Source organism: Drosophila sechellia, chromosome X, assembly GCF_004382195.2.
Source record: "Drosophila sechellia strain sech25 chromosome X, ASM438219v1, whole genome shotgun sequence".
NCBI lineage: Eukaryota > Metazoa > Arthropoda > Insecta > Diptera > Drosophilidae > Drosophila > Drosophila sechellia.
Window position 1 is genome coordinate 4,953,889 of NC_045954.1, and position 22,700 is coordinate 4,976,588.

Sequence of the window (22,700 nt, forward strand, 5' to 3'; positions counted from 1 at the left end):
ATTAACTTGTGATTATGTTGGCAGTGGCAGTGGCAGTGGCAGTCAGTGGCAGCCAACGATTTTTTGTTGCCAGTTGGCAACTTTCAACGGGAGAGGGAAACCTAGCCCATGCTTTAAAGTCTAGACCGTTCCGTAATTATCTGGAGTATGTGTTGGCCCTTTGGTAAATCAACTGCTGCTGCAACTGCTCCGCTCCGTGGGCAATGGCAAAGCCAGGCAGATATGCAGATGCCTCCATTTCTGTATTATCCTCTTTATGGCATGGTATGGTATGAAATGGTATGGTATGGTATGGTGTCCCTATGGCAACCTCAACAACATAACGTAGGCACATGCCGTAAAATACTTAAAACAGAAGGCAGCCAGCCAGCCAGCCAAGGGCTATACATGAAATTTATTCATGAATTGAATTTGTATTCCTCGCAGATATTTTATAAGTTTTCCATTTCTATTCGGCCCACCTACTCGACCCCCTCGATGTTGTTGTTGTTCCCCGGTGCTGCCAGTGTGACTGTATTTTGCGTAATGCTGAGCAATGAGCATAAGAAGATTATGTTTTGGCAGCGTTCTTCGAGGGATTTATTTTGCGCTTATTTTGTTTTGGTTCCCTTTTACAAGCGGGGGGAGTTATTCCCACTTCGTTTGGAGTTATTATTCGACGATCATGGTGCGAAATTTAGTTATGTATATATCCCACCAAACTGACTCAACCTTGTGATATTTTTCATACGGAGTTTTGGTTACGGATTTGTGCTGGAATTAAGATATTTCATTTAACCCTGGTCACACTCTGACAGCGAATTGAATTGAAATGCAAGTGGCTTGCTGCAAGTCGGGCGAGTCAACGCCAATGCAGGGCACCAGGAATCGAACTCGCCATTAAATATGAATTGTGATTGCCCCGATAGGAGATGCGGAGAACGAGACGGATGCAGGAAAAAAATGAGTTGAAAAGGGACAAACGAGACGGAGTCGTATTGAAATGCACACAAGAATAACAAAAGTTTTACGACCACGGCGGACATGGAGCAAGGATTGCCGGGCAGCCAAGCAGGCAGCCATCTAAAGAGAGAGATGGACGGATAAGAAACGAAGGGGATAGGTGCAGGCGTGGGACAGAGATAGAGAGATCGGGCAGGAAGGACACACTTTGAAATGGGTTCAGCATTAGCCGGGACCTGGCATTTTGTATTGGCAGCGTTGCCTTTTGTGTGTTTTTGGCCTTTTGATGCCGCCTTTTATTACATTTGTGTCGCTGGCGATATGCTTTCATCTGTTTATCGTGACTTGTGTATACCCTTTTCTATAATCCCCAAGTTTCTATACTTCTGCTAAGGCTGGTCACACTGGTGATCGGATGAGACTGGTAACACTTATACAGGCTCCGGCTGTTCGATTGTTCAATTATCCAAAAACAAGAGTATATGCGATGTTGCCAGGGTATTTCGATGTTCCATTCATTCTCTTGAAATCCGATTTTAGCCCACTCTCTTTTGTACTTTGGTGCCCCCTTTGGGATTCTTTTCTTGTTTAATTTTTTATCATTGGCAGCACTTGTCACGTAGGGGACAACGGCGATGGCAACGACGACAGTCAAACACATTGAATGACCCGAACCTGACCCCGAGAGCTCCTGGCTGCCCTCCGTTGGCACCAACCACCTACCGCCCATGGAAACTGGTGCCCGGCCTTGCGGTGGTTTTCGTCCTGGGGCCACCCGTTGAGTTTAAAGAATTGTCTGGCATGTGAAAAGGTCATTTAATTTCTTTTTGATTTGTTTTTGCCTCGACTCCAGGTTTTTTGAGCGCTTTTGAGACCGACGCGTCGGCGTCATTAAAGTGTAAATGTATTTTTAAGTAGACGCCTTCTCCGCAGAAAAAAAAAAATAGAATTACCAAAATGGTCTGGAGCAAAATGGGCCGAAACAGCGTAGCCGAAAAGCCCAAAAGACGCACAAGTTTCAATATTTTTTTTTCTCCTTTCGCCACCCTGTTTGTGCTTTCGCTTGAGTTAATAGCATTTTAAGTACGACGGGGTATATTTTGTAAGAATTTTGGATGCACAAAGCATATAGGCAATTGAAGTTTTATATAGCCAATCCTAAGCCAACTTGGAAGTTCATTTCAATTGAAATTAAAATCACATTATTGGCCAGAGGTTGGAGGAGATTTGAAATAAGTTCAATTAAAGGTGCCTTAAATATTCTGTAACTGACTTTATATAATTTATTAATTATTTAAGTGCTTATTCAAAGAATATTTCATTTAATATTTTCTTCGCTATTCATTTTTCTTATTTTTATTTCATTTTGCATCCGCAGTTTCTTCCGGCGGCCTTGAAAAGTCTTAGCTTAAATGCCAATTAGGGAGTGCAGTTTTTTCTGCAAAAAATTGAAATGGAAATTTTTTGCCGCAGTATAGAGACGTTTTTTATTTTTCGTCCCTCTGGCGTTTTTTTGTTTATATTTTCAGTTTTTGTTGTTATGCCGCTTTTCCGTTTTGCTGCCAGCCATGAAAAATGTATAAAGTTGAGAGCTTCTTCAGCTTGTTCCGCTAAGCCCTTAGGACAAACAAACACACCAGCGCCATATCCATATGGGCGTGGCCGATCGGCGGGGCGGAGGTTGGTGGTGTTGGATTGGGCGTTATGTCTGGATTTGGCGGTCGCTGTGAAAAACTGTTTTGGAATACTTTTTGAGCTGCTTTGCATTTTTGGCTTGTGGGCTTAGCATCAACGCACATGTGTTGCCGGTGGAAAATGCGAAGGAAGGAAGGAAGGAAAGGGGTTATGTGCGGCATAATGCCGCACACATGAGTTTTGTCATTCAATTTTGACACGCGCTTTTCAGCCCCGCACACCGACCCCTTTGGGCACATAGATTTTAGATTTCACATTTCACATTTTCCATTTTCCACCGTTTCCACCCAGTTCGAAAAGATTCCTCAGCCTCATCAATATGCAAAAAGGCAACAGCCTCGAAAGCTGATGCTTTTTGAGTAGGGAAAGGGGTCAAATCGGCGACAAGGGGTTAGCCTTGCCCACATTTACCGCCCACACTCGATGGCCCGCCTCCATTTTCAGCCCACCACCACCGCCCACTTCCGCTACTCAGTCGTGCGTCAAAAGGAATGCAAACTTTTTGTGGCCGACAAAAAAATGCCAAATAAAATCACAGAAAGTGGCAAAAAAATAAGAAAAAGGAAAGAAACCAAAAAAAAAAAACAAAAATGAGTGAATGAAAAGAAAATTATTATGGAAATGTCAACGTGAAACTTTTGCACAAATGCGATGGTTCCGCTTAACCCTCTACTGCCGGTGGTACGCATATGCTAGCAGCACTTTCGGCCACTTTTTGCCAACACAATTGAATTTCATGTTTGACACGACACCACCACCAGCACTGCCCGGAAAAACCACCTGACCCCCTTCAAAAGTTTCCTTTTGTTTTTCCCCGATCCCACACCCCCACTTCCACCTCCCTCTCCACCCATCTCCACCCCCCTTTCACCATCCACCACATTTTGCGATTTATGCGAGAAATTTTAATGCGATTCCCATTGGCTTCACCAGGGAATTTCGATTCGCATCGTATTCTGAATACGAATTACAGTTTTGGATCACAATTTCTTTTTCCGGCCGCGCTTTTTTTTGAACTACGGTGTTAGAAACTGAGTTTCATTTGCAAATCGCGTACTCATAAAATACAAATATTTGTAATAAATTTATTCAATGCATAAATGCAACTATCCATTCAAAGGAAACTCAAATTATTAAAATACGAATGCTTGAGTCAGTCCAACTGTTTGTTAAGAGAAGTGCTCTAGAGTGAGAAAAAAAGCATAAATGAGTGTTGGAAAAAAGTGCGAGAAAAAGGGGAATCAGAGTCTGTTGACTTTGGCGACACCTTTTCTGTGTGCATAATTCAATTTGCGGCACTTGACAGCATCAAAAGGTTGACATAATTCGTTCGTTTTTTTTTTCTCTTTTTCTGATCCCTTTTATACGTTCATTCCACTTACCCTTTTTGGCTTTTTTATTAAGTTTTAAGTTTTTCCCCTCCCTGCTCCTATTTTCCTTGGCCGTCAGGCGTCAGTGATTGTGCGCGCGACTTTAAGCGCGATTTTCGCAGCTCGCTTTCAATTTGTGACACCTTAATGGCCAACTGAGCAGGGACAACGTGCCCGGGTCTTTGGAATCGGTTTCGGTCAATTCTTAATTACATCGCAACCCCACTTCGCACTCACGCTTTTCCGGGGAAATTTAATTCAACGATGAGAGAACTGAAAATTGCTCTCAATTAACTTGTTAGTGAATTCTGTTGGTCCCCAAAACAAAACAAAGAAAAAAAAAAACAGGAAATAATAAAGAGGAGGAAAAAGGGTTGAATGCCTTATCGAACTTTGTTTGCAGTCCTTGCTTCTCCTTCACTCCGTCGAAGTAAAAACAAAAAACTTTTAATTTGCGAGAGATAATTTTTGAGGGCAAACAAACTCACCGACGAAACAAAAAACAAAGTAAACAACACTAGGCCACAGTGAAAATTACTACCATCTTGATATTTTATACTTTGGAAAGAGAGTGCTGAAGATATAGTGATAGCCCTGAAATTGCAGATAATTTATTTTGTCGGCCAGTGTAATGAAACTTGGCAGCAAAGAGTTTTTGTGGGAGAGCCAAGCAAACATCAAGCGAAAATACATATTTATTGTCATTAAAAGAAGTGCCACAACCCTTCAGCGGCTTGACATAAATTAATGAAATAAATTAGAAATGTGCCCGAAAACGAAATTGAAATGGAATACTTTGGCGTAATTAACTTAGGCGCAGCCAAAAAGGGAGCGAAAAGCAAATGGAAGCAGGTGGAGAGTTGAGGGGTCAGAGGTCAGGGCAAGTGTTTGCCCTTTGTCACTTGGCACTTGAGTGGCAACGTAGCACAGAGTTCGAGTTCAAGTCGTTGCATCGAGCAAGGACGACAAACAACAACAGCATGCTCGACTGACAAGGACGTCCATTAAAGATATAGCAGCAATCTATCCAGGAACAGGCATCCGTTCGCTCGTGTATCAACCCCACAAAAGCTGTCGCAAACGATTTCCCACCACTTTTCAGGCGCATTTAATAATGGATGAGCGAAAAACCAGTAATACCTGTCAGTTTACTTTGCTCCATCTCCATCTCCGTGTGCACATTTTATGAATTGAAATGTATTTGTCAGTTTCAAGAGCGGACTATAAAGCACTAAATTTGATTGGTAAGGTAACTCGTATTCAGTTTACCTCTGGCTAACGTCAATTTATTAGCCCCCTTCTTATTTGTTTGTGCAACATAAAATTATATTCGTATCTTGGGTGCAGAAAGGAAGATGGAAGTCTATGATGATGGGCATTGGCATTCGAACGCCGCCACTTTGTTCGCCTGTCTCCCCCATCGATGACTCACCAATCGAATGAGCAGTTTCCCGGAGTTTCCCGCCCCCTTCGGTCTTTTTGGCCACGACTGCACTTTGTGTCAATGTTATGCACCTCAGCCGTGGCATAACGTCAATTTCAGTCACTGTCTTTGCCATTCAGCCAGTCATTCAGCCATTCAGCCAGTAGACACTGCCGAGCTGAAGAAGGCGCACGCTACTTAGTTTGCCGACTCTGGCATTTTGCATGTCCGTATATGCCACATACATACATATATGCGTACATATATGCCATGCCTGCGATTTTCCCAATACCCCATACCCGATTTTCCTCATTTTCCCAAGGCAAACTCCTTCTTGCACAGTTGTTTGCATTGCAGCGGCAGATGCTGTCAATAATAAATTTCCGTTAGAGCCGCAGCAGATTTTCAAAAGGGGGGAAAACCAGTTGGCTCGCCAGGCGGCACGTTCTGGGGAGAGAAAATTGGGTGGAAAATGGGTGAAAATCTGGATGGGGTGGCAGGCAGGGAAAGCCAGGAAGGAAGCACATAAGCGCATTGCCCAAGACAAGAAGGAGATTGAGGCAAAAGGAAGGAGATTGCAGCTCGGCACTAAAAAGATGACATAAAGATAGAGACGGGCGGGTGTTGAAATTGAATAGGGGTAACGAAGCGTCAGTTTCAGAGAGGGGGGTCTGAAGACGCAGGAAAAATCAAGGAAACTGCGATGGATGGGGGCCTGGGCAAGGGGGTGCTGGCGGAGAAGTCAGGCAGGCAAGAAACCAAAGTAAGACTAGAGGAAAAACTCGCACTGCAGGCATGCAAACGATGCGCTGTGCGCCTGATAAAGTATACGACCGATTGCCCGTTTCTGCTCGACGGGCCAAAAGGAAAAATCGCAGACGCTCAACCAGACATTGGATGCAAATGGAAAATGGAAAATCATCAGGCGGCGGGAAAAACCGGGCGAGAACCATGGTATCCATGGCTGGGGTGTGGAGCTGGATGCGAGCAGCCAAGACACGTTGATAAATTTATTGAAATTCTATTGAAACGAAACGATTTGACTGCGCCAAGGACCAGAGCAGACAGAGATAGCTGGCGCGTGCCAGAAAGAGAAAGAGCGACGACCTACACAAATCGCTGATAAAGTGGAAAATGAGTGCAAAACAAAAAAGTAAAGTGCACAAGAAAATTGTCTCCATGTGGAGAGAGGAGCTTCAACTGTAGTAAATTGCAAATAAATTGCATTGATACTCTGCACTAAAAGAAAATATATATTAATATATAAGATTAATTGATTCAGTCAAAATTTGAAAATGATAACTTATCAGCAATTTATTTTAATCAATAATTTGTTTAAAATTTAATTTTAATTTTTAATATTTTGAATTCCCTAACGCGATTTTTGCTGTCTTGGCAATAAAACTTTTGCCATTGCGTAAATTTCATTGGATTGGGCCACAACAACACAAAATCTTGGCAAACTTTGCACTTAATTTTTAATTTCCCTCCATTTGGCCTTTGACCGGCCGCGCTGGACACGCGATGCTCAATTTAACCTGGCCAAGGAATAACAAGAGATGGAGACGGAAAAGCGAGCAACAAGCAGATGAAAATGCTCGGCTGAGTTCCGCAGTAAAAGAGCAATGGAGAAAAAAAAAATAAGTATAGAAAAAATAAAAGCAAAATATAGAGGAAAGTAGAAAAATCTGGCCTCAAAGAAGTAGCCGCATTTCTGTACCATACTTATGGGGGCTGTCCGTGGAAAATGATGGAGGAGAGACAGGCATAAAAAAAAAGAGACAAGGGGGTCGCGGGAGTGTCGTGGAAAAGGCCAAATTTAATTTGTGCTCAGTGGCTGTGGCAACTCTGGTTCCCCTTGTTGATGTTTTTGTTGCTCTTGTTGCTGGGCCATGAAGAAATTGCTACCCAATTACGTAATAAAATCCGACTGAAGTTTCTACTCTTATTATTTAATTTTTTCTTTATCTTCTCCTCCTCGCCATTCCATCTCCTCAATGGGGCGCAAATCGTTCTAGGGGATTTGGTATGGAAACACACAAAATAAAAAGCGAAAACACCACGAGCGGTGGCGGAAAATTCGCGGAGAGTTTGCTGGAAAATCCAGCTTGGCGCTTATTAAGAAATAATGCTGTAAAAACAAAACGCAGCGGCGTCAAATCAACTTTTGTTTTGTTTTCTCATTTCGCCCGCAGCGAAACATTAAACGGGCTTGAATACAAAGAAAATAAATAAACACCAAATGACAACGTCAAATCCAGAACAGAAAGAAAATAATGGTTTTACTATTAACACTGTTTAATGTTAAACAATAAACAAAACATGTGAACAATCAACTCGCAACAGTATACATTTTACCAATCGAGAGCTAACTCTATTTTTAGATTTCTTACGCTCTCCATTTTACGCGAGCGGAGAGGGTGCACTTTTCACCAAGTGAAATTCAAAGGATATTCAACTACAAATATCTGGATTAAGCCAACAAACGCTAACCACTGAAAAATTATTTGAGAAAATTGCATAAATCACAAATTCTAAAGTTCAATTACTTTCAAAATTTTATGACCACATTTTGAGCTCCGAAAGACTTCATTTCAATTGTTAAGCAAACAGCAATAAACGAGTTTTGGCCAAACAAACTGTCGTTTTGGCCAGCGGAGAAACAGAGGGAAAACTGTAAGAGGCCGAAACTCAAAAGCCAACAGGGAAATGCGAGGAAAGTTGGAAAAACGGAAAACGCTGGCAAAGGACCAAGGACCAAGGATCCCGGTTAATAATAAGTGCCCTGTGGTGCAGCTTAGTAAAATGCAAAGAAATAGAGAGTATTTCTGATTTATCACAAATGTCATACATATTACGTGTGTACATCGGTGAGTTTGGAATTTAAGTACATTTTGTATATGCAGAAGCCGCTTTCCACAATCCCCGGTGTACGTTGATGCCCCTAAGGAAATTGTTGCGGAAAATCAAAAAAAAAAAAAAAAATATAAAAAAAACCTGAACTTTGTGTGGACCATTTGGAAATCGGCGAATTACATTTACATTATGCGTGTTTAGTACATTACAAAAACAGGAAACAGGAAACGTAGCTGGAGGACATGAAAAATACAAGCAGCGATAAATGAAGCGTAAAACGAGACTTAAAACTGATAAGCATGCCATTGATATGAATAACATAACCAGAGTTTAACGCCATTGGATTTCATTAGCGAAAAACCAGCCTGTTTATGCGACAATTGTTTTTGTTTATTCGCCATACATATATATTTGTTCATTTTATATTTCTGGCATTTCTAATATAACGAAATACAGAAATATACATTAAAAGCGATATTCGCAATGCTTTCTCTGCAATTGCCAATCAATGTGCAATCTTCTCAGTTCATGGGAATATATCTCTGTGTATGTGTGTGTGTGTTTGCCCGTGTGTGTGTGTGTGTGTGCCAAAGGCAATAATCATAAAGAACCGTCAAGCGCTTTGCTTTTGTTCTGGAGAATTGAGGCAATAACGCTGAAAAGAAAAACGAAATTCGAGAAGGAAAACTCGGTCTTGGCTTGCGATTATTTTGCCATTACTTTCCATTATTTTACTTTATTTCAATGACTGTTTACATTAGCCACACACACACATACGTACACTCGCACGCACACTTGAGCAAAAAAGAGAGAGGGAGGAGAGAGGAGAAGAAATCAGCAAATAAGTGCTGCATACTTTCGCACGCGTGAGCTGCTTATTTTGATCTTTTTCCTCCACTTCCTGCCTTTTTTTGCTCTGCATGTGATTGTGAGTGTGCTTGTAAGTTTCACTGTGTGAGTGAGCATGTGTCTGTGTGTGTGTGCGTATGTGTGTGAGCCACTTTACTTTTGCTCATTGAGCTGGGCAAGAGACAAAGGCATCACTTGATTGATACTTTGATTTCTCCATTATTCTTTCGAGATTTTCTATTTATCCTCGCAGCAGATACAATTTTTATCTGATATTGATACACATCTTCTAATGTGCATTTGAATTGTTTGCTCTTCCATTGCAGGCGGAGATTTGGAGCGTATTCATCGCCATCCTGCGCAAAAGCGTACGCAATCTGCAGGCCTGCACCGATGTTGGCCTAATCGAGCATGTCCTTGTCCGCCTGCAACGCTCCGAAACGGTTGTGGCAGGTAAGAAAAATAATTAAATGGCATTTCATAACAAAATATTAATCAAATTTTGTAACAGTGGTGCAAAATCATTGAAAACATGGTTGAAACATGAACATGTCGAAATTATTACAATATAGTATGTTTCAATCGACCAAGTGATTTCTATGGCACCAGAACCAGATGATTACAACATATTTCATGAGAAGCATTTTAATCAATTTTTTGTTTGGGAGGGGGCATTGATAAAGGTCTCTGGTGCGTGCAACAATGGAGTTTACACATTCGGCCATTGTTTGACTGGTCTGAATAGATCCCAAGTTGGCTTTGGTTTGCTTTTGGTCTGGGTCTGGTCCGCTGAATTGCCTCTCGATTAATTTCACGCTTGTCAGCAGCACTGACACGCCCAGTTGCACCCCCCACTCCACTCCGCTCCCAGTCCCTGCTGGAACGACATCGCACCACCCAGTTGCCACCCAGAAACCACCCGGCGGCGCCTACAAGAGAAAAGGCAGAGAAAATGGGGGAGTGGATTGGAACGGCACAGCTCGGCACAGCAAATTTGCTCTTCATTAGCGACCCTCGCTGGCCCCGCCCACTGTGCCAAACCACCGCGCCCTGCAGCACCACCCACCACGCTGTGACTCCCAACCCACCATACACACACACACACACACTCGCACACACATGATGCCTTAAGCATGTGCCTTTGGCTTTGATTTTGATTTTATTAAGTCAATGACACATCTGCGGTCTCCACGAAATCCCAGCACCCCACTACCTTACCAGCAACACCCCGCCACCCCACCACCCACAACCATATCTCTTTCTGCACCACCCACACACACACACACTGCGCCCTCTGCTCCTTCATTCCGCATTTAACGAACTGTAACTGCTGTCAATTTGCAGTCGCTGACTTTTGAGCTCCATGTGTGTGTGTGTGTGTGTGAAACACGGAGAAAGCAGAATGCCGAAGGGAAGAAGAGACCACAAACAAAGACATAATTCCATACGTACCCAGAAGGAAAGATGTTCAAAACTAAATTAGGTGTATCTCTTTTTTTTGTAATTAACGATAAATAAACTTGCTACTTCTCTCTTACTCTAGAAAAATCGTTCGCTTACAAAATTATATTTTTCTAAAATGAAGCAGAATTACATTGTTGCTTGCCTCTATTTTATTATTAGAAAACAACTGCGAATGTTGGCCAATTAAGTTCTCTGTGTACTGGGAATGTCTGTCTTTTACTACATACATACATGTGTGTGTGTGTGTGTGTGTTTGTATGTGTGCACCTGACAAATGCCAAAACGTGACACTTGCCAAGAAATTAGATAAGTTAAAAGTTCGTTGTCTCGGGCAAAGTTCAGCTTAGAGTAGCAACTTCTTGGATTCCACGGAAAATATTCCGTATGTGTATATGTATGTTCGTCTGTCTATATCTTTGTCTATATTCTGTAATTTTGTATCTGTAAGGGGTAGAAGTAAAATTGCCTAGTTCTTTTAAGCCATAACTTAAAGTGCTTGAAAACTCGACAATGCAATCGCAAAAATTTGATAAGAGAAATTGTTGCGTTAAACGCTCTCACTTCTGGCTTCTTTTCTTCATCGGTATATATCTCTGTATATATAAATGAGAATGTATGTATATACTCTTCTTTCCGCTGATTTTTCTCCCACTGATGATGATGATGATGAGTTTGGGGCAGTAAAAACTTTGGCATGCCAAGGAAAATGCAATTAAATGCTGATGAAGCTGTGGCGCTACGAAGGGGCAAAAGTATGAGCGGATAAGTGCGGGAAAAGCTGGAAGGTTGGGAAAGCCCAGAATACCAACTGGGGACCAACCGGGCAACACTGTCGTCTTGGGAATGCCGCAGGGGAATGGGCAGTGAATCTGGATGGATGCTGGATAACTTGGGTCAACCAGCATGGCCCAAAGGTTCGAATTCATCTCCTAACCTAAAATTTAGTTTAACAGTGTGTTTCAATTAGTTTAACGTTGATAAAAATATACGATTTCGATTAATTACAATTTTCTCATCGAAATCTTCCAATACAACTCAATGCCCCAAAAAACAGAGAACAACAAACATACATACATATATTCTCAGTGCGTTTGTGTGTGTGTGGTGTATATGGTGTATATGGTGTAGAGTGTAAATATGAACAGAATATGCTAGTGAGCTTGCGAGGAGGTGGCATACAGAAGGTGAGTAGACCACCAGACCAGGCATTAAAACGGCCCGAGCGTCCCATTTCAATTAGTGTGCATTACAAATGAAGTTTGGGAATAGCGCAGCTTTCGCTGGAAAACCAGACGACGTCGTCATGCCCTCGGGAGGGGGCGTGGCCAGTGGGCAACGTAGTGGGTGTGGCGAGACGGCAACGGAGGCAATGGGGCCAATGCTCCAGAGGGGTAGGCAATCAGTTTGAAATCCGGAATTAATAACTATTTGGCCAAGCTTTTGGCCAAAATTGATTGAAAATGCAGCGCTTACAAGGTGAAGCGAGACGGAGCATCACTCCTTGAATGCTGTGTGGGGCAGATGGTGGGGAAAAGTCATCATCTTCGTCATCCTCATCGTCAGCGTTGGCTCACTGGAGACATGGATGAGTGATGGCAATAGTTTTGGCCAAAAACTTTTACCCCCGGCGAATTTTCTTAGGGAAATTGCACAATTTATATTGCAAGTCAATTGAAATCCGAAAGTTATTTTGGCGAATGCAAGTTAACGTTAACTTTAAGATGACTGCCCCAAAAAGAAAAAGAAATGTTCATGGATATGTTCCTGAATATCACTTCTGCACTATCTTTTTGTCTAGTTATTTTGAAAATAATCAGCTGCTATTTTCAGCGCAACTTTGTGTGACCTTCCATTGAATGAAAATTCCTTTCGCGCCTGGCAATGACAGTGCTACTAGATCAAATGCAATATATCTGATGGCCTTGCACCGACCACGCCCCCAATGGCCTGTCCTCCTCCTCCTCCGCCTCTGCCAGCCACGCCCCTCTGTCTTTTCGTATTCGCCGTGAGAGAGCGCGTGTCCTTGCCACTTGGGTGAACGCGAGGACTTTGCATTTGGCTTCGCATTTGCATTTGCATTCGCATTCGCAACTTGCCACCTGTGCTAAATCGGGAACTTGATTGTTGCCACAAACACCCATATATATACACACACACACACAGAGTTGAGTTTGGCTGCCTGTCAGCAGCACTTGCGCATATCCTTTGGGCCTTCAACCCATTTCCGGCCTTTCCGCATTTAATGGCTTGAACATGTAGCTTGGATAACTCTGTATCTATATATTGATGTAGCCTATTTTGTTTATGCCAGCATAAAGCAAAACCAGAAAAGCATGTAGTGGAGAAGGTAAACACATCGACTATCGAGAATATTTAAACGGACCTATTTGGTTGGGAGGAAATCTTTCAACTTATTATTTAATACTCCCCTATGAATGTCCATCACTTTGATGGCTAATGAAGAGCATTAGCAGCACTTCTTCAAGTGCCATAAACTCCTGACATGGATTGCATAAGCATAAACGTGTGTGTATCTGCCACTGCCACTGACACTAACCCATTTCCCATTTCGATCGCAACAACCTTCTTTCAGACCTGCTCATCGAGATGCTGGGCGTGCTGGCCAGCTATAGCATAACGGTGAAGGAGCTGAAGCTACTCTTCGGAACGATGAAGGCCACCAATGGCAAGTGGCCGCGCCACTCGGCCAAGTTGCTCAACGTCCTCCGGCAGATGCCACATCGCAACGGACCGGACGTCTTCTTCAGCTTTCCGGGCCGCAAGGGATCGGTGAGTACCAACAAATGGATACATATACTAAACCAATGTCATAGATACAATTGAATCGTATAAAATACGATACAGGTTATAGCAGCAGATCGAGATTCGATTGGGAAAAACAATTCATATTGTTTCATATATGTATGTCCACGATTTAAACAACAACAACAGCGTTTCTTGCCTAGTTTTACGTTTCTAATATCTTTAGTTTTGAGTTATCAACAGAGCTTAAATTCCAATCTACCCGCTGGTCCGTCACACTGTTGGCTCTCTGGGCGATATTTGCAATTTTAGGTCATGCAATTCGCACGGCTCCTTTTTATTGAATGCAACTGGCTGAAACAAAGGCCTCATACGAATATAGCCGTCACTGGCGATACAGGAAGAGGTCTCCCATATTGCACCCCCGTCGACATTTCCGGGGGCTTTTATTGCGTCGCACTTAAAACGAATTCGAAATGTGTTTTTTCCCACTGTGCAGTCGCAGCATGTATGTTTGTATGCCTGCTATCTGTGAGTTTGACCACTCGCATCTTTGTTTCTTGATGGGATGGCTATGATGGCGAGCACTCTATCGCCCATAAATACATAAAAAATGCCATAAAGCGAATTGGAAGTCAGATGCCTAGCATCGAACATGGATAGCGTTTCGCAATTGTCGCAAAATGTCTAATAAATAGATGCTTGCCACCCCAGCCAAATCGACCAAAAGAATCGTCCACCTATCCATCCAATCCACATCAGATCCAGCGTCCAACCTTCCCTATCTCTCCTCCTCTCATTTTGGGTTGATACTTTTTTGGGCTGTTTTTTTTTTTTTTTTTTTTTTTGTTCTTCCTTTTTAATTTTCCGTTTAGCCGGCTTTTTGGAGGGAAAATCAACAGCCACCACCAGCCGCCCACTTAGCCAACAATCTGCGATCCACAAGCACACGCCTAATGCCATTGATGGTGCTGATTGCAACAGGATGACGACGGGACTCGATTCGAATAATGAGATTTTCGGAAAAGCCAAAACCCAAAATCACCAGGGCACCATTTCAGTTTCCTGCTCCTCCAACCGGACATTCCCACTACTCCTGTCACGGGAAATGGCCGAAAATTGGGGAAATGTAGAGAGAGTGGCACTGAGTGTGTGTGCGGGTGTGTGTGCGTGCGTGTGTGTGGTGCAAAGTTGCCTGCAACCGCAGCAAAACTCCAACAACAGTGTCAGCCTTTGTCACGTTTACCCAGCCTTAACCCATTTATCCCATTTTGTCTCTTCTTGGCCACCAGAAAAAGTGGTCTCCATGTCCCAAATACCATCATCATTCGCCAACTCAAAAGGGCGAGACCACTAGATAAGTGCAAAGTAAATGCAATTTGATAGTTTCAAGAGCTCTAAATATGTAGTTGTAGGAGCTGTAAGAGTAAACAAGTGATTTCATAATGATTCAATACGTTGAATAGGGGGGAAATTAAACCATGAGCTTTATGAAACGGAGTGCATGGAGTCGACTTGAGCTAATCAAATAAATGCATATCAATTTGTTGGTTGTCGGCAATTGTGTCAAGTATTTAAAGTCATCATAGGGCTAATAAATAACTTCACAGATTGTCTTACAAACGGCAAACGATGAGTGACGAACGATGAGCCATTGGCCATTAAATGCATAGATATTTGTTATCAAATTGCAATGAACTCATCAGATGCCTCAAGCGGATAATGTCAAATGGCATTTCCAGGGGGAGAAATATAATAATATAACTATATTTTGCCTGCACAGGAAAGTGACTTAAATTTATGGACTACCAGCTGAAATTCACCTGATAGTTCATACTGCTACTATAGTACACTATATACGTACTATATATATATAGTATTTGCTTTCATCTCGAATTTATCCTTTTTCAGCATGCTGCCGCCACAGCATTGATGATAAATCAAATGTGCTCATTTCCTTTTAATTTCGGTCCATTTCTGTTTTGCGGCTTCTTCTGTTAAATTCCCGTCTCCAGCTGCCTTTCCTTTTGCATTTCTGGCTCTCTGGTATTTTCTGGCTTTCGAGTTGAGGTTGCCACCGGAAATACACACATTCGTGTGTAGTTTGTGTTGTGTTGTGGGTTGGAATGGTATGGAATGGAATGTGCCACAAGTTTCCTAGCCAGTCGAAAGTATTTCCCTCTCCGAGATTTATACAGCTTCGTTGCTTTCGGTTACGGAATTTGAAGCCTTCTTTGGGAGGCAATCTACTTATACATATGCACAGTCAATTATGCGGCTTATTAATGTTAATTGCCAAAGATATTGAGTGGCAAACTGACCGTAATTGTTATTTAACATAGCGCTGGTGGTTAAATTTGAATTGCTTGTAATCGTTTTTCGGTCTCATTTCCGTTTTCGTTCGCTCGTACAGGCCATGGTCCTGCCGCCGCTGGCCAAATGGCCCTATGAGAACGGATTCACCTTCACCACCTGGTTCCGTCTGGATCCCATCAATTCGGTGAATATCGAACGTGAGAAGCCCTACCTCTACTGGTGAGTACTGGTCGAAAGTGTGTGGTTGGTATCCTATACTCAAGTGATAACTCCCTTCCTATTTCCAGCTTCAAGACATCGAAGGGCGTGGGCTATACGGCGCACTTTGTGGGCAATTGCCTCGTCCTCACCTCGATGAAGGTCAAGGGCAAGGGCTTTCAGCATTGTGTCAAATACGAATTCCAGCCACGAAAGGTAAGATAATACCCCCGACTAAACTGCACATGAATTTGCCTTGACTTTCGTTTCGGTTTCTATATCTATTTCAGTGGTACATGATTGCCATAGTGTATATATACAATCGTTGGACGAAAAGCGAAATCAAGTGCCTCGTTAATGGACAGCTGGCCTCTTCAACGGAGATGGCCTGGTTTGTTTCCACAAACGATGTGAGTACCATTCCATTCACTTACAAGTCTGCTTCAAATCTTGCAGCTTCATAGGTGATTCCATGACCTTCTCCATTTGTATATATTTTTTCGAATCTTTTTTTAGCCCTTTGACAAGTGCTACATTGGAGCCACCCCCGAGTTGGACGAGGAGCGCGTGTTCTGTGGCCAAATGTCGGCGATCTACCTTTTCAGCGAGGCACTGACCACGCAGCAGATCTGCGCGATGCACCGTTTGGGTCCCGGCTACAAGGTGAGTAGTTCGTGGGTGATGCTCTTTTCGATGGTTGGTGCCTTTCGGCTGCTGCAGCACTGGTGACCCGGTGGGTGACCTGGACCTGCAGCAGCACCCACCACCCAACAACCATCGCCTACTCGTATTCTCAGCAGCAACAGCGAGGGTCAAAGCGCACGCACCACTGCACCACTTTTGCACAGCCGAAATGCCGCAGCAAAACTGTCCTCGTCTGAACAAAATAACGTCATTTGTTCTTATATATACTTTAAAACATATATATATACATAAACATATATATACATTATTTTTTTGCTCTTTTTTCTCTCTCTCTCTTTCCGTGTTTTTTGAACTTCCTGTCCGCTGCACTGCTACAAAAATTTGCACCACACACCATGTGCTAAAAAAAAAATCACACACACACAAAAAAAAAATACATAAAAAAATAGTCGCAGTTCCGATTTGACAACGAGTGCTATCTGAATCTGCCGGACAATCACAAGCGGGTGAGTCACTTTCAACTTCTGCCAGCGACCTTGGGGGCATCAGCACTGTCGGGCGGCAGTGGGAGTGGCACCGGAAGCGGCAGCGGCAACGATGCATCAGCTGCAGCGGCAGCGGCTATTGCCGCCGGTCAGCAACAGCAGTTGCAGCTGCAGTTCCAAATCCTGGCCGCCGAGCAAGAGGCGCGTGCCATCGATTGGTCCGATGAGAAGCTCGATTTGAATGCGGCATTTGTGAAAATTCGAGCGGTTCTCACCGCCCGCAATGCAGTGACCTTAGCTGGCAGCAGCAGCGGCACTGGCACTACTGCTGCAGTAGCCACTGCCGCAGCAGCAGCAGCAGCGGGAGCGGGAGCAGGAACAACTGCTGCAGCAACATCTGCAGCAGCAGCAGCGGCGGCGGCGGCAACACAAAATGAGAATGATGCAGCAGTGGGACAGCAGCAACATGCAACACAACATCACCATGCCACAGCAACAACTGGCAGTGCGGATGATCCGCTTGGCCATTTGCCCACTGGAAATGCTTCTTCTTTTGGTATTTAAACTGCTTTTGTTTTGCGCATCTTTTGATTTTTAATTATAATTTTAATATGTTTTTATTTGGGCCACAATCAAGAGCAACTCCGTCGAATGTCCAGTGTGAGCAGCTTGAACTCAATGGTCGGAAGCGCCGACACTGAGGAGGTCAACCAGCTGAAAGCTGTAAGCAAACTTTCATTTCATTTTATCCTAATTTCATTTAGTTTTTAAGTTTCTCGTACTGCATTTCGTTTTACATTTCATTTAAAATTTATTTGCCAAACTATTTTATTTTATTTTTTTTCGTCCTAACAAACCTGCGTAATTTAGTTATTTCAATTAAGTTTTGTAACAACATTCCAGTGCCGTGTGTTTGTAAATATTTGTTAAAAAGTTATTTAATTAAGAAGTTATTGCTAACGTTGTTGATAAAGTTTAGTTTTATGTATCATTTTTATTGTTCTGGTTGCAACGAAACCAAAAAGTTATCACACATTTTTGGTAAGCAATTACAAAGTTACCGACAGCATTTAGATCGATAGTACGATTTTCCATTTTAAAGTTGTAGATGCCAACACAATGGCCGTGTTTTTTTTAGTAAGCAGAAGTAAATGTAGCGTATACCTGGGCAGGTGTCTTAAAAACTCCCATTTGGCCGTAGACAAAGGCGAACATGTAAGGCCAAAACCCCAAAACACCCACTCCACCCGCCGGAGATTGTTGGAAATCTTTGGGCGCCGCGCATGTTCCATATTCGGCTGGAGAATTTTCTATGCCCGTGCGCTACTGTATGCTCCACATTTCAGGACCCCGAAACAGCTATTATGTAGACAGCCAAAACCCACCCACCCACTTTTCACTTGCCACCCCATTTCGCCCACTCACCTGTGCCGTGTATTATGCCATTTTGTATGGCGAGCGGTGGGGGAAAGGGCGGGGAAAAGTGAGTGCTTTAGTTATTTTGAATGTTGTTTTTATGTGCCAAATCGGGAGTTGAGTTAATGGGATGGGAAAACACGGCCACACACACACACACACACACGCACACTCGCAATCACATTTACACAAACATTGCACTTTTAGGGGGAAAAAATGGGCGAAATGGGCGGGCGAGTGTTATGTTCCCTAAAAGAAAACTGTGCCGTCAAATAAATATTAAAGAAACGTTCTTTTAACAACTAAATATTTTGAGTTCTTCTTAAAAGTATCTTAACTTGGTTACATCCTATTATGTTTTTGCTTCTTAGTTTTTGCTTTTCTTAGTTTTATATTCTTTGAAGAAAACTGAAAGAAGTATTTTTAGCAGCAAATTAGGCAGCCAAAAACGTGTAATAATGAAACTATAAGCACTAGCTAACATGCCACACACGCACACAGGCAAACATACAACACACACACACTGCCAAAATGCACAAAAGGAGATGGAAACTCTAGACTCGAGGAAAATCTGCCCCAAATAGGAAAATGAAATGCAACGATGCGTGTTGTGTGTATATATTGTAAATATTGTTCATAAACAGCATTTGAATACTTTTATTTTGCACACACACATACACATAGTGCCGTTTATACGTTTTGTAAGCGTGTGTGTGTGTGTGTAAGTTGCTATTACCTAACAGAGTTTATTATTGATTCCCACAGAATTTATCAGAGCACAAATAACTTAGTATATGAACGAGCATAGTTGAGTTTGCATAAAGTGCTCAGTTAACTAAATTCACTTATTGAATTTCATATGTCTATTACAACTCACTGATCAGTTAGTAAAATGCCTTAAATAGCTTAAACTTTGGCTTCTTGCAGCCAAATTGAAAGTAACAAAAATCGTTGGAATCTGGCAACTCTGCTGGGTATTTAATGCTTCGGAGCTTCCGAACTTGGCTTTCCATTGGTCATTTGAAAACCTCCTCTCCTCCGCTGCGTGTGTTGCTGTGTGTGTGTCTTGTTTTTTTGTTTTTTTTCTTATTCGTTATCTTGTGTGTCAGCTTAAAGCCAAAGCCAAAAGCAAAGCTAAAGACAAAGCCTAAGTAAATTGCAATAACCTGACTGGGAATAAATCTTCGTTCGGTCGATAGGAAGTCCATGGAGTCCATGGAATCCATGGAGTCCTTAGTGCCCAGCTCGATGCCACTCGATGACTCGCCGAAAGCCCGGCCTAATCCCTGCCATATACACTCTCCCAACTCACCCAACCCCACCCCACATCCCGGATTCCCCAGATACCCAAATACCCACTGATGATTCCCACTGATTATTCAACCGCCTGGCCCGAACTCAACCAATCCACCTGTCTTCTTGCCCACAGGTGCTGTACGATGGCAAACTATCGAATGCCATTGTGTTCATGTACAATCCGGTGGCCACCGATGGTCAGTTGTGTCTGCAGTCGTCGCCCAAGGGAAACGTTTCATATTTCGTGCACACGCCGCATGCGCTGATGTTGCAGGTGAGTAAATGACACACCAGAAGGTGAACAGGCTTTGAAGATGTGGACAAGTCGGACGGAGTGGGACGACGAGTGGGGTTCTCCGAGTGGGCTCATAAGCCGCCCAGGGAGCATAAATTCCATGTAGAAATTTTACGACAACGGCGCATGCCTTGGCATTTCTTATTAGCCCCCGCAAAAAGTCCGAAATGGACCGGAAAGCACGGTGGCGTTGAGAACGAAGACCACGACGACGGCACTGGCCAAAATTATTCAATAAATTTTGTAGTAATTTCTTGGGTAAACAACACACAAATCATAAGGAGTAGAAGGAGCTGAAGGACCAGCAACACGAAGCTCGGCGAACGAACGTGTCCTGTGCAAAATATACGGGGCTGATGACAGCTTAGGCGATTAATAGAGCTCTGATTAAATTTAAATTTGCTTTTGCAGGATGTGAAGGCCGTGGTCACGCACTCGATACACTGCACCCTCAATTCGATTGGCGGCATCCAGGTGCTATTCCCGCTTTTCTCGCAGTTGGACATGGCCCACGAGGGTCTGGGCGACATTAAGCGGGATCCCACGCTGTGGTGAGTGAGAAAAACAATACACTATATGTATGTATGTTTGCATGTTGGCATAGTTGGGATTTTATAAATACCAGAGAACTAGATATTCGAATTGATGAACAACATTTGTCGGTTCATTGTAGATTTTGGAATTTAACCACACAAAAGCAAAGCCATGGCTTATCATTAATCGCATATATTATCCTATTTCCCCATCGATAGCTCCAAGCTGCTGGGCTTCATCTGTGAACTGGTGGAAACATCGCAGACGGTGCAGCAGCACATGATCCAGAACCGGGGCTTCCTGGTCATCTCGTTCATGCTGCAGCGCTCCTCCCGCGAACACCTGACTCTCGAAGTCCTGGGATCCTTCCTGAATCTGACCAAGTATCTGGTCACCTGCCTGTCGGCCAACAGTGATCTGCTGCTCAAACAGGTAAGTCGGTTGCGAGTTCAAATCCTGCTTGCCATATTGAATACGTAAATAACATACAAATATAAGGAAGGACGATTGGTTGCATTGCGGACAACGCTGCGTATGCGCAATGTTCTTGGCATGCCGTCTGATGTTATTTTTTTTTCTGTGATGAATGTAAAATGTATTTTTTATGTATTGTACTATATATGTATGACAATAACTAAGTTCGATCTAAGTGCCACGTTTTTTTTTTTGGGGGGTGGTTAAGCATGCGAAAAGCCCGCCCCTCACCAAAGAATCTCCTTGCGAATTTGATTTACAATTCTGTTACGCGTTCTTGTTGTTCGCTTACACCCAACAAAAACAAACAGAAAATGAAAGCCCAACCCATCGATTGTTTTTAGGGTGGCATGTTAACCCATCTCACTAAAAAAAAGTACAAAGAAAAAACAGAAAAGAAAGGGAAATCCCAAAAATGATATGCGATTTCATCTCGTTTGTTGCATTCTCTGTCTCTATCTCTCTATCTCTCTCTCTCTCTCTCTCTCTCCACACTCACATAAATATATATATACATATATATAAATCCAACTATATCTATCGCACTCACTGTGTTTTGCCTTTTGTTGATGATGATTTGATGATGATGATGATGGTTATGATGATGGCGCACAGTTGAACACAGGCCTGCGTAATCCTTTCAAAAAAGTAAACACAACCGTAAACAACTGCTCACATTTCTCGTTATAAGTAACTGCACTTGAGAATCTCTTAAGCAAATATACTCGTACTCGTACTCGTACTACTCACAAGCATCCACCCACACGATATATACACATATATATCAGGCATATTTATGTTTATTTTATGCCATTTGCCAGTCTGTGCAACCTGAAGCAAATATCTCCCCCTTGAAATCCCACTGGTTGCCCATTGAATTCTATAACCCGCTTAGTTTAAAAGGTAGAACATGGTCTCTTTGTTCTATTGTGTCAGCTGAGCGGAATATGGAATGTGAATTGTTCGACAAAGAGACCTTACTTATTCAAATTATATGGCTTTGGTTAATGTCGAGATACGATTATGTTAACTTATTAATTTTGAGAAATATCCTATTGTTTCTCTCTCAGTTCAGCCTGACAATATTTTTTTATGGTTTCATTTAATTTTATCCATTATCGTTTTGTTTTGTTAAACAGACCCATTGCATGCATTTGTCATACACTGTTTTTCTGCATGTGATGTGATAACTTATTGGCAAATGAGCAAACTGTTCCATTCACGCGTTTCGATTGCAATCAGTTGCTGGTATTTGTATTCGAGTCATTTGCGTTCCATTTCGTTTCGTTTCGCTTGCACTTTGCACCTGCCTGAGCACCGCTTCGATTCGCTTAATCAACTCAAAATCATAAATGAGATTAATCAAAATTACTACTACTTTCCCTAGCCAGAAATCAGCAAGACAAACAAATAGCAAAAAAGAAGAATATTATTAACTACAACTTAACTGTCTTCTTCTACTTTTGTCTCCTCTCTCTTTCACTCTCACTCTATATTACTCTCTCCCCTGCGCTCTCTCAATATCTCTGTGCTTTCCGCCACGCCCACCGTTCACCCACACGTTCCACACTCACGATCGCCTATCCATTTCCATTGTTCCCCGCTTCTTGCTATTGTGATCGCTTATCGATAACTCAATTCAAATGCGCCTCATCGACACTCAACTACACAACACAACT

The 22,700-nt window shown here is 42.7% G+C and overlaps 1 protein-coding gene across 12 annotated transcripts in view; it reads left to right on the forward strand.

Moving 5' to 3' along the window:
• LOC6612435 (neurobeachin) overlaps positions 1–22,700 on the forward strand; it is a 159,074-nt gene that overhangs the window by 114,278 nt on the left and 22,096 nt on the right. For 9 of the 12 annotated variants that reach the window (XM_032724624.1, XM_032724630.1, XM_032724628.1 and 6 more), the window contains 11 exons: positions 9,462–9,588; positions 13,193–13,389; positions 15,776–15,897; positions 15,966–16,092; positions 16,167–16,286; positions 16,393–16,539; positions 16,971–17,562; positions 17,644–17,729; positions 19,852–19,992; positions 20,425–20,564; positions 20,766–20,979. In XM_032724624.1, the coding sequence (XP_032580515.1) occupies positions 9,462–9,588; positions 13,193–13,389; positions 15,776–15,897; positions 15,966–16,092; positions 16,167–16,286; positions 16,393–16,539; positions 16,971–17,562; positions 17,644–17,729; positions 19,852–19,992; positions 20,425–20,564; positions 20,766–20,979 (2,013 nt within the window). The remainder of the gene's footprint in view (positions 1–9,461; positions 9,589–13,192; positions 13,390–15,775; positions 15,898–15,965; positions 16,093–16,166; positions 16,287–16,392; positions 16,540–16,970; positions 17,563–17,643; positions 17,730–19,851; positions 19,993–20,424; positions 20,565–20,765; positions 20,980–22,700) is intronic. The other 3 variants (XM_032724634.1, XM_032724629.1, XM_032724633.1) reach the window with 1 other exon arrangement.